Raw genomic sequence first — 27,152 nt, 5'->3', positions numbered from 1 at the left:
TTGCACTCCCTGAATTCCTGGCTTGGTGACTGTTGTGCTGCTTACTTTAAAACATCCAGCCTCCTGCTGCAGTCTCAGCTAACTCAGCTAAAGGTCACCTCATTCCAATTATTTCCATGTAACTCCATTATTTCCACTCTTTTTCCCCATTTTTATTACTTTTGGTTTCCAATAAAGGCACATCTGAACAGTGACCTGCGTTCTGGGCTGCTTGGCACCCACACCATGCGTAATCAGGCCTTGATGACAGCCTTGCCCATAGCGTGCAAGTGGAATTTATTCAGGGTTTTCCAGGAATTACACACAGGCTCTTCCAGCTCATACCTGCAATTAGCTCCCACGGGCTAATTACCTCATTTGCATGGCACTAACACAGGGATCACCCCACAGCAAGGTCTTCCTGCATCAGACACCAAGTACAACAACGTTACCTGCCTATTAAATTCCTGATAACCGGGTTATGCCCTGGCGCGATGCTCCCTCACCTTTAACGAGCTTTAAAGTACAGGATGGGCGGCAAAGCTTTAAAGTACAGGTGGAAGCGAGGGATTTGGAAGCAAGCATTTGGCTCAGCGATATCTTTGTATAACTCAGATTGGTTGAGATGTACGCCGTGAGGTGATTCTACAAGGCCGGGTGGACACAGGCTGCACAGGAACAGACACAGGGCGGAGCGCCCACCCGCCACACAGAGCACGGCCGCCCTCTGCGGGTCAAGGCGGCACTGTGCGCTCAGAGAGCCGGCGTCCCATACAGGTGTAAGCGAGGACAGGCAGCGCTGACAACGCGACTCGATAAGAAGCCAGATAGCGCCAAGCAGCGACCATCGCCTTCTGAAAGCCGCGTTGTGCTTTGGGCACGGCCCCATCACCGGCGGAAAGTCAGACGAGGGCCACGCATGCGCCCGCCCCGCCTTACCGCCGCCGATGACGGAGACCGACGGCGCCTGGTGCCGCCATGGCGGCCCGCGTGCTGATGGCGCCGCTCAGGTAACGGCCGGCCCGCTCCGCGCTCACACCTCAGGGCGGCAGCTGTGGGGACGGAGCCGCTCGGGCCCCGCTGCCCCTGTGTAGGGCTGGGGACGGGTGGGGTGTAGGCGGCTAGCTCGGGTTCGGCTCGCTCGGCTGTGTGCTCCTGCAGCAGGGCGCCGAGAGCACCCTGTTAGTTAGTCAGCTAACCTCAGAGCTTGGGGGACCGTCACCCCGAAGGGGACATGACACGGTTACATGCTGCCTTAATACGGCTGTGCTCGGTCCCAAAAGATGACCTTGTGTAGGACAGCAGAGCGTGCAGCCATTGCATAAAAGCAGCTGGCCAGGGCTGTGTGTACACAACGTACAATGCTTCTGCCTCATGTAACATCAGCCTGGCACCTGTAGTCTAAAGTCCAGCAAAACCCACAATTTTAAGGCATTAAACATATTGCTGCTTACCAAAAACATCCCCCAGACTCCAACTTTGCCCTGTTTGCACTCAGAGCTTAACACTGGTTGAATAGCCCAAAACCATTATAACATAATAAGAGCTCTTTGCCATCTTATTATAACATACAGTGACACCCTACAACCAGTTTGATCTCAAAATAGCTCTTGCTTAAGCACAAGTAGAACATAGAGCAATCCCAGCCAGGAGGCTTTTAGACAGAACTCTGCACTGCTCAGCAGTTGTGTGCCTGGGGATTGTACAGCTATTTTATAGCTACAGCTCTTAACGTTTCTTTTTCAGACCGAAGCCCTTTAACAGACTGCAAGTAATATTACAGCATTTGGTAAGGACAGCATGTTATTTGATCAAGGTGGAAGCTTATGGGACACTCCTGAGACAGACAACACATGCAACTTCCAACATGTCTGTTCACGATGCTTCTAAGTACCATTTGAGCATAACATTGCCTCCATATTTGAGCACTCGCTTATAATAACTGTGTCTTAGATCTTAAACAAAACCCGATTATTTAAGCCTTAATAAACTTTGTAGCTTGCTTCCATGCTGCCTGCCTTACATTTCCCCCTTAAGTATTGCTCCACTTTGAAATCAATAGCAAAAATAGCTTAGTGAGCAGTTCTCTGCTAGTAGAAATGACGTACAGTCAAAAGCTGTGTGCTCATTCAGGCTTGTGGTATCAAACTGTCCCTAAGACACTTGGAGTTCTTATTGTAATTGTTGCAGGTGTTTGCAGAATGTCAGTCTTATACAACCATAGTTTTATGCATATTTGTTTGAAGTACTTCAGATGACTTGGTCAAACCATGTATGACTCAAGAGCTTGTAGGAGGTATATTGCACAAAGTGATTTCAAATGAACTTCATAAGAAGTATGAAAACTTTAAGTACATTAGGAAAGCCTTAGCTTGGAATTCAATGTCTATGTTCCTAAAACTTTCTTGAGTGTTACTTGAGATATCAAAGCCGTTCGCTTTACTTAGTGTTTTTGCACTTGCAGAAAACTTTTAAGCACACTGATTCCACAGCTGATGTTCTGTTGCAAAAGAAAGGAGGTGCAGGAATAATAACTTTGAACAGACCCAAGGTTCTCAATGCACTAAGTCTGAGAATGATCCAACAAATTTATCCACAACTAAAGGTGAGTAGCTGTTACATTAACAGATTGCAGTTTTAGGATTCAGCTTGGCTCTGCATAGCACACTGTGTGAGATCACTGGCTAATGAGCTCAGATCTATAGAAAGGAAAGGAACATGCAGTTTCAAGCACATTAGGAAAAGAAGCCAAAGCAAGAAGATACCAGACAAAAACTAAAGTTCTAGCATCTACACAGATAAAACATTCATATTAATGCTGTCTGAATTAAAGGCAAGCAGCTGTCAGCATTCATACAGTCCTATTTGCAACACCCAGCTCATCATGCACATATTCCAAGCTACACTTAGTCCTAACTATCCAAGCTCTTAATTGAGTGCATGCTTGGTTGGGAAGCTAAATAGCTTAAACAAATGATACAAGTCACTAGGAATAAAGTCGCTTTTTAGTTTTGTTCCTTGTAGAGAAGCTTTATGGAGTTAAAGGCAAAGATCCTACAAGGTAGTGAAGCGATGTGACATTTTAAGCATGCAAACAATCCTTTTTTAGTTATGTTATTTATCATATTGATTATGTCAGACATGAAATACCAGTGTTGCTTAGATAGTTACCTGGCTGATAGTTAACCCTCTGACTTCCTTTTCCAACAAACTAGTTTTAAGTACATTGTTTTTTCTAAAAGCAAATCATGATCATGCACTGTCCACAGTATATTTTCGTGTACAGCCTTTAACCTTATGTGAGAACGTTTATTTCTCTTTAGGCTTGGGAACAAGATCCTGAAACTTTTCTAATAATTATAAAGGGAACCGGAGAAAAGGCTTTTTGTGCTGGTGGTGATGTTAGAGGTAAGGACTCTCAAACCAACTTCTATTCCTTTGTACTAAGTTGTAACAGTTCTCTCATGATAACACAGCAAGGTGTTGTAAGTCAGCACAACTCATCTCTCCCTGTTAAATATCAAGTGTCCATTTACCCAGGTCACAGTAAATAAAGGAACTCAATCCACACACAGTAGTAGCTGTGAAAAATACATGAAAAGTTTGCTTATGAGTAACTAGCTATAGTAGCCAATCATTTTTGGAAAGAGAGGATTCCTATCTTTTCCTTCCCAGTGTTTCCTTATTGACTGATTCCTCACAAGAAATTAGAAAGGTCTCAATAGGTAGCACTGTTACTGCTGAATAATTTATGTCTGACATTTGACTCAGAGATGGGAAGATACATAGCTGAGTGCAGGGACTATGCTGTAACTACATACAATAGGAAGTCTCTAAATGTGAGAAACAGTTGTTTAAAAGCTTTAGTAAACAAGCAACAGAGATGGTTGTTAAATTACACCCTGCTTTTACCATTATTTCCATTTTTAGTATTCAGTCCAGTTCTAAGTGGCTGGTCCATATACTGATACAAAACCACTGCTACAAGGTTGCCAACCATCACAAATAGTCTTACTGTGCAGCAAATAGACTGTACTCTCTGCAGAAGTAAGTGACAAACTCCACAAGATAATGGAAGGCACTCTATTTTGATAGTCTGTTTTCATATTTCAGTTTGTTAAGTTTGCTCAGTTAAAATAAAGCAGGATTAGCTGGTTGTTTGCTCTAGGATCAAGAGTCTTAAATAATATTAATAGAACATACAAAAACAAGTACTGAAATTAATATTGCAGTGATTTCTCAAACTTCTGTTTCTCTTAAGCTATTGCAGATGCAATAAAAGCTGGAGATAGAATGACACAAGATTACTTCAGAGAAGAATATACCCTGAACAACGCTGTCGGTATGTCCTACAGAACACTTAAACACAACATAGTTCCCTAACAATGGCTTGAAATATACATTCACTTTCTCTTTTCTAGTCCATAAAGGATACAATAGAATCAGTAATTTATTTAAAAACCAAGTCCAACACTAGTAAGGTGGCAACTCCTTTTAGTACCTCACACTCTCTTTGTGTTTAACCTATCACAGCTACCTCATTCCATCCCGCTGTTCCTGGTAGGTCTGAAAAGCTGTTTTTGTTTGATTAGACAAGGTTCTCAGCCTTAGCATCTTTTAGCACGCCTTCTTGCTTTCAGCTTGAGGTTTCTTGTAAGAGCTAACTATCGGTATGGCAAACAATGCAAGAAATGATACTCAAATGCTCGTTTGCTTGTTTTAAGCAATTAGGGTGTTTTAGTTAGTACGTAGTTGCAAAACCTAGGTTTTAAATATTAAACCTAGGTTTTAAGTATTATTTAAGGATTGTATTCCTTTAGGATTGAGATTTCTACCAGAAATAAATTCTTGATGTCATACTCCACAACTTGAAACAGACAGGGGAGGTGCTTACACTACATTTGTTATTACAAAGACATGCCTCTATGGAAATGTAGGTCAAAGACAAGCATCTAGAGCCTACATGCCATCTTAAATGTTAATGCAAGAACAAAGTTAAAGATCCAGTTCTCATATTTTCTAACTAATAACCTCAAAGACTAAAGAGCCTTGTAAATTTTTTGTTTTGTTTTAAAACACAAGTCTATACTTGTAGCAGATACTTGTATCAGAAACTTGACTCTGAGAACTAACCTGAATATTTCCATAAACAGTAATTGAAAGCAGCAGGTCTTTAGTTGTATAGCTCCCAGAAGCTCCAACAATGAGTACAAATAAAGCCACAGTGCTTTAGGATAGTGTCTGGACTCACACCACTCTAAGGCTGGAACATGCAGCAGAATTGGCGAGACAGAACACGTTCACACTGCAGAAGGTGGTAGTCATGTCTTGGCTTAAACCTACCTTGGCTTTATGCTCAACTCCTGGTACACACACTGCTTTTAATCCAGGTGTGAGGCAGGGTGAAAGGGGAGCTGTTGCTTCCAACTTCCTGCAAGGCCACTTAAAATAGCCAGATACTGCTAAGTTAAAAGGAGCCCACACTGACACTTCACGTTCTCTTACAACACTATGGAATGTACTAAGTCAGCTGCTGGCATTTCTTCCCATTGCTTAATAATCACATGGAGCAGCTTTGTTCTTAAAGAAATGATATTTCGCTGTTTAATTTACTATTTTCTGTTGCTCCTGCTTAAGTAAGACATGGGGAAATGTATAGTGAGCTACATACCGATTTTTTTTTGGAGGAAAACCTATTCTGTACCTTTCTTATAGGCACTTGCAAGAAGCCATATGTTGCCCTTATTGATGGCATTACAATGGGAGGGGTAAGTTAAGTACCTTGGTGTGATACCTGGTGTAGCTTGTTTTAAAATAATTTAACATGAAATACCTGAGTTGTATAATGTGCACACAGTGTTTCATATACTGCAGTTCATAAACATTTTAATCCAAACCTTTCCTATCTAGCTTGTCAGACTAAATTGCTGCTCTTCCACCACTTCTGCGATTGCTGGTACAAGTAAAACCTCAGAGGACTTGGAAGTAGTCTTGTCATTGCAGCAAACACCACTCCAAGGTTTTTAAAACACACAAGTTAAATTTTCTACTCAGTTTTTAACTGTATCTTTATATAGTTGTATTTTCTAGTAAAGGATGGTTATAGGAAAAAATAGATTAAAATGTCATTCAAAGCTTCATTTATCAGATCTTTATGAGATAGACATTCTTCTATCAAATTATCTAGAAAAGCGTCTAATGTCTCACCTCTCCATCACTTCCAAATAATGAGTTAAAATTCCCTAATTTTTTATTCCAAAGTTGTGCCTTACTTACAAAGCGTGACTGGGAGAGACAACATCACTGCTTGTTCTACTCAGTGCTAATGATGGTTTAAGCAATTGCTGGTATTCACTAGTGACAATAGGCAGAACCATGCATTTCAACTTCTGTTTGACAACTGATACATGTGCATCATAGCAGGCATGAGAGTACACTAATTCTTAGTTTGAACAATGAATTGACAGTCATGGCTGTCTGCCATATTGCCATATAGATCTACTAGTGCTGACGAATATTTCTGGACTACTAATTACAATTGCTTCAATACAGTTCTTGACAGTTATTCTTCTTTTTCCTGTAAGTAAAGATTCAAAGGGCTCTGTACTGTGGGCTATCAGTAATTTTGCAAGAAAGCTGCTTCAGTGTTTATGCTGCCTGTTCACTCAGTCAGTGGGGTTTGTGATTTTGTGTTCATTTTGAATATTGTAGGCCTACTTACTACATGAAATCAATTGTTTTTATCAGGTTGGATCATCAAGTTCCAACCTCCCTGCCACAGGCCGGGCCAGATTCAGATTATTGCCTGAATCAGACTGAATGAGAGGTAATATCCCCCAGTAGAAATAACTTAGCTCCTTTTATCTGTAGTACAGAGGTCCATATGGCTATTTTAACTAGGATATTTGAAACATGACATAGGTCTTAGGTTTTGAGTATCTGTAAAACATCTTAAGAGGACCTTCCACTGCAGAACCTGACGACTATAAGCAGTTGTCTTACTGACAGAGTAAGTAAAGCCAGTTGTGCAGACCTAGCTTTGTTTTTATTGTTTGATTTCTTTCCTTTTGAGACCAACTCTTCAGGCATTTTTGCCTGACCCTTTTCCACGTAGCAGCTTCTATTCCACGGCATTCCTTCTCAGTGCTTTAAGAAATAACCTAGTCAGCTGTCTGCTTTAGGCTAAGTTTAGCCAAAGTACAGGCATGTGCATGCAAGACCTCTGTAGCTTTACATTAAGAGCCTTTGTCTCCTGCCTCTCTGAAAACATTAGTGCAGCGTAACAGCCTAAACCACTACTTTGCAAAAGGCATTTGGCCTCTTCTTACCTCAGGCCTTCTGAAAAAAATAAAAAGATGAGACAAGCACATAGTTGCAAAGCCTGTATGCTTTGATGACAATGAAGTGTCTGTACTCAGTTCTTCTTCCACCCTTCAATCTGGTCTGACAGTCAGGATTTTGGTTCTCATATGCTGTATTTGAGCCTTTGCAGTACCACTTCAAGCTCTCAGATTATAGCAGACTTTCATTTTAATATAATAAAGCCATACAATATACAGGCTATTTAAATTAAGTTAATCAAAGACAAAGCACAAGAAGAGGAACACCACATGATCCTTCCCCTGCTGTGACTCTTGTATTTCTATCTATTCTTGCTCATTTTGTCCATTTTGGTTGCAATGTTTTCGATTCATGATGAAAAAAAAAACCAACCTAACAATTGCTCTCTTGGTTCTTTTCTTCTCCGCTGCTGAGCCCCAGAGATCTTGTAGATGCATTTGTTAAGAAAACAAAGCTATGAGGAGCTACAAAAATAAAACTGCCCAGCAGCCAAAGTATTTTTAGAGATCCTATAGATTGCTCACTATGATTGTGAAGTATATGTGAGTAGAGTGTTCAAAAGGCAAAGTAACCTTGAGTGCCATTTGATTTCCACTTGTTAGTAGAGATGCAGTTCACTCCAAGGTAATAGCCTTCCTACACAGTGCACCCTTCCATCAACACTTTTCTCCTCCATGGCATTATCTGCTGATAGTTCAACAAAGGAGGCAGAAAGCTTTATTTCAGAATACCTATTGATTTTGGTGTGTTTTTGTTTCCAACTACCTTCCTTTCAGACTGCTCTTCTCTGCCTGCAGGATTAGGTTTCACTTATAGAAATAGTCCAATGCTTTTGCAAGAGTTCCTTAACTGCCATCATATTTTACCCCTTTCCCTCCCCCCCATCGCTTCCACCATTGGGAACCCAACAAGTACTGACCTTAAACTTGAGGCTGCAGTGCTGTTTTCTGTTCACTGTAGCAAGATTCTTAGATTAGGCCCACTTCTGGAGCCCATGAAATTGCCATATTCATAGTAATAACTTGCTCTGCTCCTACTGTAATCATTCACTGGGACGGCATTCATACAAAGGGGTTATTCATGTTATAATTAGATACTCTGTTTTAAATTACTCAGATGCCAGTGATCAATATTTTTGACACAATCGGGTCATATTTAATCTATTTCATATGCTCACAGTCTGACTGCCTTAGTCCTACAAGGGAGAGGGAGCATTCGTCACTGACAAACCACAGTAAACACACAAGGAAATAAAACTAATGACTCAAATTCTAATTAAAAGCTAATGGTTTTCATTTGGACTTGAAAAATCATAGACCACTTCAAATACTTCTGTTTGACTCTAGGCTACTTAACTATGATTGGACATAAAAAAAAAAAAAATCAATGTTGCTGTTCTTAGAAAGGCAAATGCTCCTTTTGTGTCACTACAATTATGGAGTGCACTGTTGTTCTGTTTTCAAAGTACTTAGAAAAACCAGCAGTGTATTAAAAACTCAGTTACTGTGCACTTTGGTAGTGAAAGTTACTATTGATTCTCAGCTATCTAAGATTGATAAAGGAACTAGAAATTTAATCTTCAGAATGGAACTGGTACCACTTCAACCCTGCTTAGAGGCTGGTAAGCAGCGCACTGCGGAGCTAATCAGCCATCAGGTGGGGCTGTAGTGCTTCTTTTCTGCACCTCTGACAGAGTCCTGGAGTTTATTAAAAAAAACTAAGTCCAATAGAAATGTGTTCTTTAATCTTTTTTTACCTCCCCAGCCTCAGGACAGTAGGCTCAAGTGATAACAACTGATGAAGCAACCATGGTGGCATTCCACTAGTAAAAACAGAGAAACAATTGAAACACCCTGAATACTGCCTTTACTATTAAAGGGTATATGCTGTTGAAGGGCATGGCAGGTATATACTCATGCATTGCTAAGAAATACTACTCAAATTATTGCAGCTGCCCTCTATCCATAGACTTCTTACTCCAAAAAATAAAAAACTGAGCAGAAGATTGAATAAAAACTATTTTTAATAATATTGTCTGTAAAATGAAGATGTGAAGTTGGGTTGCTTGGTTCTAAAAAGTCCCAGTCCTTTGGAGACTAAAAGAACACTTTCAGCTCCATCAAAAAACATGTTTTTCATGAGAGTTTTGTCACAAACTGAGTTACTGTGTTAGAGAGGGCTATTTTTTAACCTGCTTCCTAGACAAATGAAGTAAGTTGCATCAATTGGAGTATTGGCTTGGCAATCTTAGAGTTTAAGAGGAATATTTGTTAACGTTTAGCTAAAGAAATAGACTAAGAGTAGATGGTGATACATCCTTTTCAGGAGCAAGAGGACACCACTGTTAGTTTAGGGAGGAATCTGAGAAAGCATATTTAGAGCACTGTCTCCCTTACTAAGATGATTTAGAAGCTACTTCAGCTAGGCTTCATTTCAGAACCTGTGTTAATAAGCACTTACAATTGTAGTTACCTCTATATTCACCTACTGTTTTTGATGTTAATTAGTCATGGTCCTTAGAAAGGTAAGTAACAGTCTGTCAGTTTAATTACCTGTCACTCAGTGCTGTTGAAGGTTTATGAGCTTAATTATCTGTAAGGCCAAAATAGGTCCTCAAGTATTTCTAAATAAAGGCTGTTGCTCAAATTAAGGTATTTGTGCTTTTCAACTTCCAAATACTGGATTTTATCTTTCAGTCCAACCTGTTACACAGTATATTTGCTAGGCTTACATTAGGAAGTTACCGACTTAAGGGTTAGGTTACACTTTCTACTTAATTAATGGTTTGAGTAGTATCGTAAGAAAACTTCCTGTTGAACAAGTAGACTTAAGTTAACGTGCAAAACTTTCAGGATAGAGGTGGAGTTTGGCAGGGATGCCACCTCTCTTAAGCCCTTTTTACAGAGCTCTTCTTGGAGTTACTCTGACAGTCTTTTTTTTTTCCTGCTATTCACATACAGAGAGAGTAATGGGAGGTTGCAATTACAGTATAGCTTGCAACTCGGAGATGGCTCAGCTTTGTTTCCACCCTCACTAAGGTACCAATATAAAGCACCCTTAAGATGACTTAGTTAAAGTACTGTTTGAGCCCATGTTAGTCACACAGGTAGCAATGAGCAATAAGGTAAGCTTAAGACTACAAAGGTAAGAGCTGAGATTATCATCTTACACCTGAAGAAGGGCTGAACATGCTTGATGACAGCTTAGCAGATTTTCTGCTGTATTTACAAGTCTCTGACATCAAGAATTGTCTTTTACTAGACATCCCACCCTAATGGCTAATGATTCTCCCACAACTTCCCTCATGCCTCATTTAAAACTTGAGTGCATTTAGTCATTTCATTCCTGTCTTGCCCCACCTCACTAAGAACCTTTTGAGGTACTTTCCTTCCTTCCTCCCTGTCACCCTGGTTTCACTGGATAGGACTGGTTATTTGCTTTTTACCACAGATTTGGTCCCTTGGACTTCTTGGAAATCTCTGGAATCACTCCAATTCCTGTACTTTACAATTCATTACCAAAAACCAGACAGAATTTCAGCTGGAGGACTCATTAGCACCAAGTAGAGCAGAATAATCATCCCTCATACATTATAGAGATATTCTATCACAGATAGCTCATGCAAACCACAAAGCACCAAATGCCAGATAGGCCACGTTCTTAAAGCCATTACTCTTGCACAGCATAACTACCATCACAATGCATTTCCTTAGCACTATTATCATCCCTAGTTGTACCTTGAATGGAATATGTACATCAAAGAATAGCTCCTGTTCAATTACCCTTTACCTGATAAAAAGAAAAACCCAAATACACTCCCTCCTTCAAACCTGAATCACCTGCCATTGCCTTTTACAGCCCCACCACATCAAGCAGGTCAGGCTACCCAGGTATATTAAAGATACGCTGAGGCTACGCTTCAGCCCTTTGGTGCCATCTGGAGCATGATATCCTAAGTAGCTCTTTCTGCAACAGCATGTTGTATCGCTACTTGTGTTAGAATTAGGGCTGCTGTTATGATCTATAAACACCAAGGCACCTGGTGCAGAGAAAACAGACTTGCAGTCTCTGCATTTCGTTTTACTTTCGTAAACATAGTTGCTTTCATTTCATTCGTTACATCTTTATTCCACCATTTCTCCTAAATAAGACTAAATCCTCATCCCACCTCAGTTCCTCTCCGCCCCCCAAAAAATGTAATCTCAGAGTTAGATAGAAACCTCATTATTTCATCATCCAAGCACCTAATGAAAACTTAAGTAACACTTGATTAATGGTTAGCTTCCACAGTGCCTCAGATGAGGTGCATTTGATTTTGGCTGTCAACTGCTGCTATCTTAAAGAATTTCAGGTCATGGTGCCTTCTGTTCCATAGTGATACCATCTAGTCTGTGTCGCATTAGTTTACCTGAGGAAACTGCTGCATAAGGGGAAGTATCACATACTCCACAGCTCACAACAGGAAGCTTTCTTATAATGTAGTTCTCTGAGTGCTAACATCATTGTAACCTCGGCCACAGCCAGTCAGCAAGTGGCCAGCACTACAAATAGGAAAAACTCCTTCTGTTGTGCAGGAATGCTTCCTATCTGGATTACACGTTCAGTACAACAACTGAAGGTTGTAGCAGACAGCATGAACTAAATACCTAACATTTAGCTTGAACCTTCTGCCTGTACAATTAGCTTTTCTGCAGAAGATTCTAATGACTATTATAGTTAGAGGAATCAGAGTCCTCTTTTGAGTCAGGTATCAGGACACGGAGTGTACACCTTAAAGACAGAAAACACTTGAGCTGAATCCAGCATCTCCACTCCATAATAATTCTGTATTGCATCATCCTTAGTAAGGAATTCAGTTGGAATCTAGGAGAAACATAATCATGTAATACTCTTCCATAAAGGGAAATGCTACTTTTTTAGACATACACTTTGCCTTAAGCAATAGACTTGTCAAAGCACTCAACCATTTTTTGGAGGAGTTTGTAGTGTTTATTTCAACTCAAGCCTGGCATCTTTGTGAAACTACCTCAAACGTTCTGTAAAGTTACAGCCCCACAAAGGAGACCCTTCACTCTCTTAAAATATCTGCAGTCAGTTTTAGTTTAATTTATACCCTAAAATCTGCCCTGAAGTAACTGCCACACTAAATCTGGATAAGCTGCTTTCCACTTTGCTCTGCCCTGCTCATCTACTAACTCATGGCATGTACTGCTCCTAAAACAACCCAACTTCTGACCTGTTTGTTGCAGCTACTGCAGAACAGATTAGGGATTTTGCAAACAGGTATCTCTTGTACCCTGAAGCAAACCTTTGTGATACTGTCTGGTGCACTGCTTAGCATTTGCAATATAGAACATTGAAAACAGTGCTGGAGGAACAAAATGAGATTCCCTCTCTGTTGAAATTACAGTGTCCTTACCATCTGGCATGTAGGTTTGCCCACTAAGCTCCTCAGACTGATCCTGGACAAATGGCACTCTTGGCTTTGCAGTTAATTAGACCAACATAGCAGCAGTTTTTACATCCAGAAGAGATAACTACTGAGTACTCTGTGATTTGCACATAGCATTACTCCTCAAAGGGCTGATCACAAAGCACAAACTAGAACACAAGTACCTTAAGTTACAGATTTGATAAGAGTAACACCACAGCACATAGAAGTCCACTTCCACTCTCACACCTGCAATGAGTGATGTAATTAATGTAAAACCACAAAAAGGAATGATTCCATTATTTTATACTTAGAGAAGCAGATTTTCTTACCATACATTGCACAGGTGTTGTTACACAGTTGTACAGCACTTAATGTTTTCCAGCCACAGTGTAAATGCCCTTAGAGTAACCGTGCAGTGTAATGAGGTAGCAATGACACCATAAAGCAAACACCACTTGCTTACTCTGAGGCTAAAGTTGAGGTTTTAAACAATCCTTTCTAAATGAGTTTCTTGTGTGCAAGTGATGCCTCCACATGTTTACAGGATGTTTCATCCATAGCTTTATGGAATCCTTTCCTGCCCTTGCACTGCTCAGTGTCACTGTGGAGACATGCATGCTTCTGTGTGGATTCATTCTTTCCATTGAGCACTAGTCCTTCTTTTTAGCAATTGCACCATTTTCCCTTAGTTCTGGGCCTTCCTGAACCACCTCCTATTGAATGAGTTTACTTATAACGTTATTAATGCTCTCCTTCCCTTTGTTATAGCTCAAGAAGGAATCTGAAGAGCAGTGTTTTCTCCTGCTTCTTCACTCTTTAATATTCCCAATAAATTTTCCCTCTTCCCAGAAGAATGTGAACACGTATCTTCTCCTTGAGTTAGTTTTATAGTCTGTCTACTTTCATCTCCTTTTTAAGCTTTGTTTGTTCCCTCAGAAAAAATCCATTGTGTCCAAACTTCCTTAGATTGTTCCTGTCACCCTAAATAATTGCACTCCTGTTTAACTACAACTGTTGCACATATAGAACACTGCAAGAAACACTTCAGTTTTAACAGAAAACCTAAAAGCTGCCTTATTTTCTAGATACACCTTTCTGAAATGCATCCCCAGCCTTCCCTGCAGCCATGAAGATGTGCATATTTAAATCTAAGGATACTCCTGAAGTATCTGCGCTTTTAGGTAGTTTGGGAGCATAAATGGACGTATTATCTTGGAGAATGTAAGAAATAATTTTTAGACTCAGTAGTCATCTTGATTTTAATCTTATAAACTAAAACACAGCTGGAAAGGTCAGCCTCATTACTACAGAGATATATGTTTGCCTGCCACTACTGCTTCAGTGTAGTCTATGGGCTGGAACTGCAACTCAACCACTTAGTGCTTGCCATGAGAAGGCTGGATCAGTACCAGTGGACTAATGGCGGGGGTGAAAAACAACTATTTGGGAGACAATTACCCTAATAAAAGTAGCGTAAAGTCATTGATAAGTTTTAGCTTGTGGTGAAAAAAAAGCCAAAAAACAGCAACAACAACAAAAAAAAAAAAAAAAGAGGATTTTGGAACCATTACCTAAATTCCACTCCTAAAGGAACTGATGTACAACATGGTTTGTGTATTTGGTTTTCAGGTCTCACAGTAGAAAGAAACTAACCTAAATGATTGCTGCTAATATAGTTAAATCACATTTGTTTAAATAATTAGGAGCCAGGATAGCAAGATGCACAGGCAGATAACAGCTCCACTGACAATGAAACAAAGCTGCTTCCAACAAGCTCTTGCAATACCAAGCAAAGCATCTGCAGACAGGCAAATAATCATTGAAAAAGAATATAGACTCACCCAGCTAAGGCCCTCTGGCCAAACAGCATTCCACAAGAAGCAACCCAAAAGAAGCTGCCCCTTCAGTGACTGGTATTTATATGAGCTGTGGGGCACCACTCAGCCCACCCCTTCTGCTCAGCTGGGAAGCACAGGTGCACACAATTTGTGCTCCCTGGGCCAGACTCAGCCCTTCACCAGGTGCTCCATCACCACTTCAAGCCCTGACCTAACAGCTCCCCTAAATCACCATACAAGATATTAATAAATCAGAATTTTTTGGTGATTTTTTTGTGTGTCATATTTGAAACTATGGCAGAGATATAAGTAAGCTTTTGGAAACCTACTGTGTTCTGTGCCATGAAGCATCAGAGTATTCACCAAACAGTGGCTGGCATTCATAGCACAGGCTACCTTATAGGCTTGACCTCATCCAGGCCATCAATCCAACCTGTCCAGATCCCTCTGTAGCGTTTTCTTATCCTCAGGCAGATCAATGCTTCCTACCAACTTGGTGTAATCTGAAAATGTATTAAGGGTGCACTCAATCCCCTTGTCCAGGTCATCAGTAGTGATATTAAATGACTCCAGACCCAATACTGACTAACTAGAAACACCACCAGAGACTGCTTGCCACTGTTCACCACCATTCTCTGGGCCTGCTGCTCCAGCCAGCTTTTTACTCAGTGATGAACAGTACATTTATCTATGGGCTGCCAGCTTCTCCAGCAGAACACTGTGGGATACAGTGTCAGAGGCTTTGTTGAAGTCTAGCTTTTCCCTCATCCACCCAGGCAGGTCTTCTGGTCATAGAAGGAAACGAGGTTGTCAAGCAGGACCAATTTTCAAGAACCTTTGGTGGCTTATTTCAGGTACACTGACTCAAATAGTAACGGTGTAATACAGTCTATTTGTCATTTACACTGAAAAAAAACTTCAAGATCCTCAAGCCCAACCATCACCTAATACTGCTCAGACCACCACTAAACCACATCCCTAAGCACCACATTCCCCCATCCCTTAAATGCCTCCAGGCATGGGGACCCCATTGCCTCCCTGTGCAGCCCATTCCAATGCCCAGCCTGCACTTCCATGAAGAAATTCTTCCTGGCTGCCAATTTAACCTTTGCTGATACAACAACTTGAGGCTGTTGCCTGATGTCCTTTAAATTAATATATCTCTGTCCTCTGGATTAGACAGAGAAGGTGAAACACATACAGTGAATGGATTAACCGTGTGGGGAGCAGCATGCAAACATACAAAAGCACATGATTGCCACTGGGCTTTGTTCTGTACCTTCCAAGTGTTAATTCCATTTCATCTCCTCATTTTATCTTCATGTTGGCTTATTTTGAAGTGGTCTTCAAAGAAATATGGCTGTACTTGTGCCCTTTTCTTTACAGTGAATAAGGAGAAAATGCAATTTTAGACTTTTGAATATGCATCTGAATTAAACTCTTATCTGTGCTGTAAAAATTAGGGCTATCTAGAAAACAAATCCAATTACGGCCAAGTCACATGAGAAAGCGAGATCAGATTTAATTACGTCTTCCAAAAGAAAATTACTTCTTTCAACTTTTTATTAGCAAAACTCTGCAGTTATTTTTATCACTATAGAAAGGAACAAACTTGGAAGAGAAGCTGTCTTCATGGAGGTTGGGCTCCATTCTTTATTACTTAGTACTCAGCTGTACATGGCAGTTCTTTTTCTTATGCAAACTTTGGACTGCCCGGAACATAAGCCTCAAAGTGTTTTGTGATAGATGGTACTTGTATACAGGGTTAGGAAAAAATCCATAAGTTTATCATTAGAAAAAGCAAAATGGACCTGATTTATTTTATTTCAAGGTATCCTTATAAGAGTATTGTCATTGTTGCTGAACATGCATAAAAATAACAGCGGAAGTATTGTGCTTTCTCTTGCTGTAGGAAAGGATTTACACAATGCAGTGGAAATAGTGCTGTTGTGCTGTTATAAAGGACTGGAAGTGCTGAAGGCACAATTCCACTTGATTCAAGAATTCTACAGCTATTTTAAGAGAGAGTGCAGCTTCACACAGAGGGCGGCTGCCTTTGTGCCTCAGATGAGATCTACAACCAGTCAAGTTAGAGAGGGACAGATAAAAGACAAGACATTGATTGTACCCTATGCAAGTAAGATTCAACTATTTGCCTCCTTAAGAAAGAAGTTCCTCGTGTATAGATTTGGCTTAGTGTCTGGATATCATATAAAATACAAGAGCCAGAAACCTTAAGTGTGTGTTTGTCAGCAAATTAGACTGGGATCTTAAAAGCTTCATCAATTTATATTAAAATCTGAGATTGGCAGTTACTCATTTTACATGGAAAAATAAAAAAAAAAGCATGAAGATGTTTTCAAAGTTAATCACACATCACCCTGATGGAATAAATGGTGGAGATTAATTTCTTGCTGGGCAGAACTGTACGGGAGGTCTGGGAAGAATACTTGAGAATGGTGCAAGGAGATGGATGTCATTTGTATTAGCATGAGATAACTTTAACATTGTAACGTAAAACTCACCCAAAGAACTCTAGAAAAAGTGAAATGAAAATACATTCTACTGTCTCCTTAAAAGCATATCAAATACATAATGCTGGCCCAAGTGGCTGTTAAGAGTCCTGAGGGAACTGGCTGAACACAGGTTCTACATTGATATGTATCCCGTAGATAGCTTTGAGAAGTGAGATGCCTTCACCCAATTGTGGTTGTACCAAGTAGTGCCAATAATTTTGGTGGAAGGGACTTGAAAAGTTGTAATTGTTTCATACAACTCTTTAAACATGTCAGTTTGCCTATTGAGCACTTCTCTGAATGAAATCCACTTTTTGTGAACTGAAAATACATCTTTTTCTTGTGCTGCTGCTTTTTGCCTAAGTGAGAGATGCTAGCAAAGAGGGTTGGGTATGTTAGCAGTATGGCTTCTGATTGTGACCACAGACTTTGAGTTTGAATGACTAATGCTAAAGACCTTTCCTGCTTAGAGTATTTTTGTATTGATAAAGTTGCTAATCATCACATAATAATTAAATATTATGTATTATAGGGGCATTATTATTAAAGCTTCAAGCAATTCACATACATTCCAAAAGCAATGGTCTTTTTTTTGTTGTTGATACGTGGAAGCGGAAGCGTATGCAATAATGGTAGATGAGGGAAGATGAGCGAAGAACAAGGTCTCCCTGAGTTGTCACAAGGAGGAAGATTCACAGCTACTGTCACTCTGGGCTATTTGTAGTTAATCTCCATATGAGTCAGCAATCTTTTAAAGCATCAAGAGCTATTTCAGTCAAATCCTAGAGGCAGTGTAAGTCTTTGTCTTTGAACCCTAAAAGGCCTTTTCATATTCTGTTGAGATGTGCCTGGTAAACCTCACGTTATTCAGTTGTAGAGCAAAGCAGGAGGTGTGTTGTGTAGGATAATGGCTGTGATTATTTTTCCTGGTTGTAACCATCTCCTTGGTTTGGGTTCCATGTGCAGGGAGTTGGCCTCTCGGTCCACGGACATTTCCGAGTTGCGACTGAAAAGACAGTTTTTGCAATGCCAGAAACAGCAATAGGTAAGTAAATTTTAACAGATTATCATTCTTTTACATGTTCCAAGCTTTTCCCTTCATGTAAGTAGGATGAGCTGACTGAGAGTAGCAGCTGCATGGGATGCGATATCAAGATGTGATTTGTTACAAATAGAAGTAGATGAGAGGGACTAAGGATTTGCCGTAAGGTGTGAGCAGATCAAGTCAGAAGATCCCAGTGCTAAACCTCATTACAGTTGGAGCTCAGCAGGAGACAAACCACCTGATCTGTGCTGTTAGTGTCACAAATGTTGAAATTCTCTTTCTTCTTGTGGGCTATCACTGTAGGCCCATTCTAGTTGTGTGCAGATTATATATGACATCACACATATGTTGTTCCTTCCAATTAGTGTCCTATAATTTCTATTCTCTGATGTTTCACCCTACAAAAGCTTTGTCATCATTGAGATTTATGATAGAAAATTTTATGTCCCTGAGCTACATAAAGAGAGTGATAGGCTTCAAGCAAAGTCAAATCATGTGAGATCGTTCATGTTCCCCTTGAAGGCAATACTGGGAGCAACAGAGCATCCACACACAATGTATTGCTGTCTGCCTTCTGGACTCATGTTAAGTCTTTCTCTGTGTCCAATTCCCACCTCCCAGCTTAGCAGGAAAGCTTACAAAGATTGCTTAAAAAAGGCTAACAGTGCAGTTCTTTGGCATATAAAAGTATTCTAATAACGAAGATGCCGTCTTCATTTTCTGCGTAAATACGCAGGTAGTCTTATGCTAACAAAGATGGTGTACTTTACATACAATTCCTGTGTATACAGGGACTTATTTAAGCAAAAATAAACTGTGAAGATGCATAAAGTAAAAGCTCAGATCTTGCTTACGAAAGGAAAGTAATTAAAACCCTTTTAGGATCAATTAAAGTGAAACCACTGAAATCTGTTTGGATTTAAAGGCTTAGCTGTTTTGGTCTCTGTGGTGCGAGTTCAAAATATCTAGCTGCTGGGAGGCTGTACTAATGGAATTGTTTGTACGTTCACTTTCAGAAGACATCGTACCTTTTTGGTGAAATGAAAACAGTGCTCATTGAGCTGCTGCATTTTCACAGCTACTTACACAGCGCCTTAAATAAAAAGTGACATTTACGTGCCATTCTGGAAATACAAATAGAAGTAGTAGATAGTAGGTGATTCTTGCTGATATCAATAACGTTGGGATGCGGTTTAAATGTGGGAGGGTGTGGGCAAGCCTTCTCTGGTGGGACGAACAAGAGATGAAATGATATTGCCAGCAATGGGCTGTGAGGTACTGCTGGGGTACCTGCACTTTCTTGGATAGCTAAACTTTCTGCAGCTTTCTACATTAACAAACTAAACTACAACTGCAGCTGCAAGAAAAGGTGAGGTGTGTTGTAGCACACGTGTCAGAGCTCAAGTTGCAGGTCAGTGTTACAAACACGGGCCTGGCCAGCCCAGGGCACATTCATTTTCTTTTTAAACAGGGATTTGAGGAACCCAATAGCTAGCACAAAGATCTGGGAAGCAGTGTTAAGAGAACTAAGTGAAATACAACAGGGACAAGAGGAATAAAATCTGAAGAGGAAAGGAAGATGGGGTCCTTGCCTGGCATGCAGTACAGGCTATAGTGGACTGCTCTTAAGTGTCTGAGCAGATTTAAGTGGATTAGCTGCACTCTTAACTAACCCTGCTTGTACATATGGCACTAATTAAAGAGAACTTAATTCAGTTTAGTTTTGTTCACCTCTAAAGTAACTTGAATCTATCAACTTCATTTAGAATTAACTTTCCTTTGTATCAGAAGGGCCCTATAAATCATGAAGATGGTTTTTCCTCTGAAGGGGAATTTATAGGACCACAGGGAGATTAATGCTTCAGTACTGATGCTAAAGCATCACTATTTTCATTGCAGCAAAGAGGAAAAGGTTGTTGCAGCCCCAATGGATAGGGAGATGTAACTGACTCTTGTCCTTTGCAATGGATTTGTGAGAGAATTTCCATTTTGAAATGAGGGTGCCGTTTTGCAATGGTAGGGAATCCAAGAGGGGACAGATGAATAGAAATGTAAAATGAAATGACAGTCTTTGCATCAACATAACAGATGGGATGTCTCACAGTGAGGAAGGACAATGCAGAGTAGCCTATTCATACAGTGACTGTAGACGAGAAAGGACGCAGGTGATGAAATGGAGATAATACAACTTAAGGCTTTTAAATGCTGCCAGCAAGACATTGAGTATTACAGAAGAGCTGCAAATAGAATGAAGACGGCTGTCTGGCACATCTGTAAATTATGTGCCAGTAGAAATGAAACTGTTTGGAAGATGTTCAGGAGTTTGCTTTTGGGAAGAGTTTGGATGATAGAGAAACACCCAGCCGTATTGGAGAGAAACTGTGACACGAGAGCTGTGCCCAAGGTGGAGATGGAAGTGAGACAAGTGGAAATGAGCGCTGAGTTAAGTGCACGTCTGGGACAAGTTCTTCTCCCCTCATCTTCTTTTCTGTTTTATTCTGTTCAATACAGGCCTTTTCCCTGATGTAGGTGGAGGTTATTTCTTGCCAAGGCTTCCAGGAAAGATTGGCTATCTCCTTGCACTGACAGGATTCAGGCTGAAAGGAAGAGATGTGCTAAAAGCCGGCATCGCCACGCATTTTGTACAGTCAGACAAGGTAAGCTGCCAACTGCAGCTCACCAGGGCTCAGCCTGGCGCCGCAGAGACGAGTTGGAGTGGCTGAGCTCACCAATATGCGCTTAGCAACTTGAGTGTGTGCAGAGGTACAGTTACTGTAGCTGGCCCTGCTCTGCGAATGGGAGCTCTCAGGCTGTCAATGCAGTACTTGCCGGCTTGTGACAGCTTTGCTTGAAGAGGGAGCAAATGCTGCTGTCACCACGATTCTGCGATTGAAGGGCGTGATTCACTGAGCATAACTGAGTTACTTCAGAAGTGGTACCCTACGCCTTCATCTTGTCTTGCTATCTCTATCTCATTGATCGTTTGCTTTCTGGATGCAATCTAGGCAACAGTATCTGAAGCAAGAGGTTATTTACACAACTACAGAGTCTCTAATTTAGATAATGGCTGATTAATGTGTTTCTTATCAGTATCCTTAGTAATATTCTGTTTCTTACAATGGCTGTAAGAAAACGTAAAAATTGGCATATTTGATGAAGTCAGTCATCATGTTCCTGTACTTCGAGTTCTTATAAGTGCAGGAGAAAAGGCATCTGATTCTCTTTTGCCAAGAACAGACCAACGACTGTCAGTGTGACTGCACCACTGGAGCTGGCCAGGTATGCAGGCTGGCAGATTCCACTTGGAGCACTGCATGCTTGCCAGGCTTCCTGCTCTCAGGATGGCTTTACCTGCCCCAGCAGCAGCACCAGGAGCAGATGTTTTTGCTAATCGCTGCAGTCATACCTATACCCAGGTTCAGCACTTCTGAAAAGCAAACTCCAGCTCCTTGTATTGGTTACTTGGTACTTCTTTAAGACTTGGCAAAAGATTGTGTGGTTTTTTTAAATTATTATTATTTTTGTTCTAGCTGTATGGCTACAGACGTATATAAAATACACACATGTAGCTATACTATATAGTACTATTGTCATAGCAGTAGTAATTCAGAAAGTACATTCTATTTCGCTTACTTTTAGTTCTTATTTTCCATAGCTACCTGACTTGGAGAAAGACCTGATAGCATTGAAATCTCCTTCAAAAGAAAATATTGCAGACTTGCTGAACTCTTACCACAAGCAGGTAATCCAAATAGTTGCTGAAATCAAGCAGAAATGCTACTTAAGTGTATGCAAGTATAAATTCTTTTTTTATGCCACTGATTATTTGTTCTGTGGTGACGAGATAATAGGTTTCTGAACTCCATGTGCTCTATAAAATACTTTGTAGCACAGACACCCACAGATGATAAGTCTGCCTTTTCACGTTCTACTCATTTTGTATCCCATAAATTCCTACTGTGGTCAGCAGTCTCTCTTTTCTATTTGCTGGCTTGAAGAACTGTACTACCTTTATGCACTGGATGTGAATTTTAGCATATCTGTGGTACAGACCATCTGCAGACAGGGTTTGAAGCCTGAACTTTAGGGCTTAAATTGTCCCATTAATTCTTCAAATATTTTACATGTATGTAGCCTTGAAATAATTAAAAGTCTAAATGAGCACAGCGCTTATTTGTAGGATATTTATGAGCAGAGTGCAGATATGTTCTCTTGAAAGCATTTGAGATCTTTAAAACCACATTTTCAGGGAGAAAAATGTGCTGTTTTCCCACTGGACAAGCCCATCATTTTTGGAGGTAGATTTAGGTAGACTGTTAACAGGTAATTGCCCTTCGTATTAGCATCATGGAACTGTGGATGTGACAGTGGATGGGTTTATCCAGTGGCTGTTCATTTCAAAAGGAAAGAAATTTGTGGAGTCCAGCTGGGTTTCCCTTTCATCTGTCATCCTGAGTATTGCTGCCCAGTTGATTGGGATTATAATGAGCAGTGCCTGCTCCTCCTGTTTCTCTTTTGGAATTACTACATTGATGAGTAAAGATTAAATAGAAAAACAACATAGTTTAGCTAATTTCCATAGTGGCACCAAATACTTTGCTGAATTGAGAGCCCTGAAAGCAGAGTGATTCTGCATTGCAGTCTGCTGCTTTACAAGTTGACATTTAGTGACTGAGAGAAGAACCATACATGCATTTTTTTCTGCTTTGCCCTTTTCTGTTTTACACGTGCAAATACATACGTGGCTGTATGGGTAACCAGACATCTCTTTTTCCTGTCTTCTATATTCCCTGTTGTTGAAGGAGACTTCCCAACACTGGCTTTATTGGTCTATTTGATAGAAACATATCAATAGGATAACCACAATTACCTGTATACAAGGTGTCCACGCAGTGCAATACATGTATGTCACAGCTCAGAGCCAGCTCTGCAGAAGGATGACACCTTTAACACTCACAAGATGGAGCAAGAAGTTCATTATATATATTGTAAAACAAATTCATTAGAAACAGCTTACAAGCATTATGTGTTCACTTATCTTACCATATTTCTGACATTTTTCAGTACTGATAGGCTGTTCAGACAACTGAAATAACCAAGTCAAATATGTCTTTGCTTTTTAAATAGACCAAAATTGACCAAGAAAAGGAGTTTGTCCTCGATGAACATATGGAGAAGATTAACAGGTATTCAGATATCCTTTGGGTAGAAAGCATGAAAATAGATCCATAAAGAGTGTTCTGCAGATAGGGTGATGGAGATGCCATGTAAATCTTTGCTTTGTGGTGTGAAGCTCATGAAACATTTCAGTCTGCAGCATATTAAATACTTGAACACAGTAGCCTGAGTCATAGACCGTTCTTTTAAGCAACGTAGCACATTAAAATAGGTGTTTTGTTTCGAAGGTGGATGGGGTTTTGTGAGAGTAGTTTCTCAGCTGGAAGGGAAATGTTACATGGTACATTCCTGTTCATTGGTAGAAGGTTGTTTCTGTTTCTTTTTTGTCTGTTCCTAGCGTTTCATAACGGAGATGAGGGCTGAAGCAGTTTGACAGTTAACTTATTCATTTTCTTTTTCTTTTAGTATTTTTTCAGCCAATAGGATGGAAGACATTGTTCAAAAGTTAAAGCAAGATGGTTCTCCTTTTGCCATGAAGCAGCTAGAGGTAATGCCTTCTCTGTTATTTTTCTTAGAGGTTTAAGCTGGTTCTGTGCTTCCCTGCTACAGAACAGTCGATATCTGCTGTAGTAATGTGAAAATGAACAAACAGAAACAAGACTCCATAACACCAGCAGGACAGTGGACTGTGATCCTCGAGTTCTCGTGTGTGGTTGTGTGGGATTGTAAGTCTTTTCCTCTGACAGGAATATTCCTCTGTGAAATGACAAACTGTAAATGCCATTGTGTGTTGTACAGAAGTGCAATCTAGTGAAAAACAAATGCCCTTTTCCCTTTTTTCCCACGATCAGGGGACAATGGGTAAACAAAGGTTCCTTTTATAGCTTCTCATATTATTGCCAGGGGTTGGAATAAAACAGAGCCAGCACAGTGTTGTTCATTTTCTTCATTTCACATATCTCATCTGGGCAAATAGCACGCCATTTATCATCAAAGGTTTTTTGTTGTTGTTTTTAATCTCCTTTAATGCCCCTTGGCTGGAGTCATTAGTCACAAAATACATGGTAATACTGCAAGCTTCCTGCAAGCCTCAGAAGCAAGAAGCAGCTTACGTGTAATCTCTGTATTTTCTCTTTCTCCTGTTATGTACCTGTTTGTATGTGCTTTGTTAAAGAATGTCTTCAGGCTGTTCAAATACGGCTTACAATAGGAGAGAACACAAGCATCGCTCAGGAAAAGCTTTGTTTAAAATGTCATGTCTTATAGAGCCCTGATTTGTGGTAAAGCAAAACATATCCATCATCTGCAGACTTTCATTGGGATAGAAGAAGAATAATTTGGCCATGTAATACTGTTAGAATTAGGCATCCCATCCCTGCTCCTTTCAGTATGGTCCTGGAGCAGCGTGTTCTAGAATTACTCAGAGTAACACATACATTTTTGTTCTTGATTAAAGATTTAACATCTTGTCATTGGAACTCTCAAATGTTTGTGAGAAGGGAAATTTGGAATTATATCTGTGCTGGGCAGCACGGCTATTACTTTGCACCCTTATGGGGCAGATTACAAAAGCAAAATAGGATGCATGAGATGCATGAGGAAACTATGTAGCACTTGCATTCATATTCTATTCACTATCCAACATATTTTTGGATATTTTGCTGCAGATTTAGTTTTATTTCAGTGGACCTTATAGCAGATTTTTTTTATTATATGATTAATAAATGAACGGCTGTCATGCCTGAGCAGTTCTCTAGTATTTGCTTTGTATAAGAAGTCAGGTCTTGTTAACACTAATTACTTCTGTCCGCTCAGAATGCTGAGAAGAAACACTGTCTGGAAGGGACAAGGTTTGGCAGTGTGAACACGTACATTCACTTCAGACAAGTTTCTGACAGGTTCCAGACTAAGCAAGAAATGTTTGTAGCATTAAATACTTACCTCATCCTGGTGGATGCGCTCCGCTGTGTTTCTTGTTAGTGTCCAGGTACCGGAACAGCAGCAGTTCTGCTGTTAAATGCAGAGACCAGGAATGATTCAGGAGTAGGAATGTTTACTCTGTTTCTTTTTTCCTGCTATTTCTTTCGATATGCATTAGCAAGCTTATTGAATAGGCCACAACTGAAAGATCAATTTGGAGATACTCACCAGCATATCCACACCTTGGATATAGTATACGTACTTCTGAGCATGCATTAAGTGGAATTACTGCTTCTGGTGTAATCCATGTATGCTGTGAGCTGTGCCATCCTAGGTATCCTCTTCTGTCCACACTACAGTACTGTTTTTTATTTTCCAGATGTGCCTGCTTGCTGGGCTTCCACCTGTCTGATACTAAAATGGACTACACAAATAGGGAGCATGTAACGTTGTTAAGCCAGTCACAGCAAAGTATTTACTTAATCCAATCAGAAGTGCTAATTGGGATCAGAATCTGCAAAGCAGCACATTTGAGTTGTTTTTCACACGATGCTTTCGTAGAGCTTTTGGGGGGGCAGGTCAGTGCAGCTTCTGATCTCCTTCATTGTTAGCGAAGGACTTGCAGTGCAGCATGCAGAACACTGCAGAGACTGTAAGAAGGAACTGACACCATGCTGACAGCAGCGGGGATGCAGACACCAATCCCTGAATCTCTAAATGAATGTGTGGTAGGTGGGCGAGGTAGATGGTGGGGATGAAGCTGGGTGGTTTCCTGGTAGCACTGAATTCAAGAAAAGAAGCACTTGCACTGTTACAGACAAGTAAGTGATAAATCAGCCCCTGAGCAGCTTTCCAGCGATGCTTTGGCTGGAGCTCCTTTTGTCAGAGCTTATCCAGAGTCATTGTTCAGTGCAGACCAACAAATGCTTTGGTATTTCAGACAGTGAGTGATGAATGTCTTCACCTATTGCAAGACAGGTGATGCATTGGACCTCTGGGGTTTCTGTTGGTTGGAACTTACAGCAAGCTTTCCCCAGGGAACCCCAACAGCTCCGGTTCAGGTCAGAAACTGTAATGGCCTCGGGGACAAAGATTTTCCAGCTGTTTTTTTTGTAAGGGACTTCACTGAGTCAGACCAACTTTGGTCAGCTTCTGGTAGTATCTTATTGGAACTCAGTTATGTTGCAATTCAGCTTTGTTGCTTTCAGGTTTGTTAACACTGAAATGAAGATGGTCTCAGAGATGCCAGCATAGATGTCAAATACTTGTGTGACAACTCCTTTGCATTTCAGTACTCCCTCTCCCACACCAGCCTATCCTGTCTCCTTTTCAGGTCTGTTCCCAAGCACCAGTCTCCTCCTCCTCTTTGTGCAGAGGATTTATTTATAGCCATACACTGACTCATTTTTCTGCATTACCACCTACCCATTTTCTTCCCTTATTCCTCTTCGTTCAGCTTGATTTGTAGCAGCGTCTCTACCACCTCCAGCCTCATTGATATGCTGAGATGGGCAGTGCTGCGTGTGCATGACTAGTTAAGTTAACCTTCCCCTTTTCACTTCTTTCCCCCTCATTTCACCTAGGGAAGCGTCGTGTTTCCCTGTGCACACCACTTGGCTTGGTCTGAGCAAACACATTCTGATATAGAAGACAGCTTGAAACCAAGCAAAGGAGAAAAGACCCAGTTCAAGGGTAAATCCAGCAGGCATGCATTAAGGGAAGAAAGGAGCCCTGTTAGGAATCGCTACACATCTGAGATGCAATTAAACAGGCATAGCTGGGTTCTTTATCTGCTGAAAAGATGCTACTTGTTAACTTTACCAGGATCAGTTCTTTCTTAACTATTTTATCTCAGAAATGGTCAACAAGCATCAAGGAGAACAACAGAACCGATGCTTTTAAGTCTCAATTCCGCAGCGTCCTGCTCGTACAGTGATCACATGTTTTCCAGCTTAACTGGG

General features: G+C 40.5%; 1 protein-coding gene and 1 long non-coding RNA gene across 5 annotated transcripts in view; one reads left to right on the top strand and one right to left on the bottom strand.

Annotated features, from left to right (window-relative positions):
* The first annotated feature begins 922 nt into the window (after nucleotides 1-922).
* Nucleotides 923-27,152, top strand: part of HIBCH (3-hydroxyisobutyryl-CoA hydrolase) — a 31,498-nt gene continuing 5,268 nt past the window's right edge. Inside the window, exons 1-11 of one of the 4 annotated variants that reach the window (XM_015867856.3) lie at nucleotides 926-989; nucleotides 1,726-1,768; nucleotides 2,444-2,584; nucleotides 3,303-3,387; nucleotides 4,241-4,321; nucleotides 5,695-5,747; nucleotides 18,075-18,153; nucleotides 20,665-20,810; nucleotides 21,809-21,895; nucleotides 23,281-23,339; nucleotides 23,737-23,818. In XM_015867856.3, the coding sequence (XP_015723342.2) occupies nucleotides 958-989; nucleotides 1,726-1,768; nucleotides 2,444-2,584; nucleotides 3,303-3,387; nucleotides 4,241-4,321; nucleotides 5,695-5,747; nucleotides 18,075-18,153; nucleotides 20,665-20,810; nucleotides 21,809-21,895; nucleotides 23,281-23,339; nucleotides 23,737-23,818 (888 nt within the window). In that variant the 5' untranslated portion in view covers nucleotides 926-957. Of the gene's footprint in view, nucleotides 990-1,725; nucleotides 1,769-2,443; nucleotides 2,585-3,302; nucleotides 3,388-4,240; nucleotides 4,322-5,694; nucleotides 5,748-18,074; nucleotides 18,154-20,664; nucleotides 20,811-21,808; nucleotides 21,896-23,280; nucleotides 23,340-23,736; nucleotides 23,819-27,152 lie in introns of all 4 variants that reach the window. The other 3 variants (XM_015867857.3, XM_085552825.1, XM_085552826.1) reach the window with 3 other exon arrangements.
* On the bottom strand, nucleotides 7,909-25,849 carry LOC146760142 (uncharacterized). Its single transcript, XR_014948126.1, has 2 exons — nucleotides 25,213-25,849; nucleotides 7,909-24,471 (listed from the first exon to the last, which is right to left on the bottom strand). It is a non-coding gene; the product is annotated as an uncharacterized LOC146760142 (long non-coding RNA).

This window comes from Coturnix japonica, chromosome 7 (assembly GCF_054131305.1).
Source record: "Coturnix japonica strain WE chromosome 7, WE-NBRP24, whole genome shotgun sequence".
Taxonomy (NCBI): Eukaryota; Metazoa; Chordata; class Aves; order Galliformes; family Phasianidae; genus Coturnix; species Coturnix japonica.
This window is presented reverse-complemented; position numbering and strand designations above follow the sequence as displayed.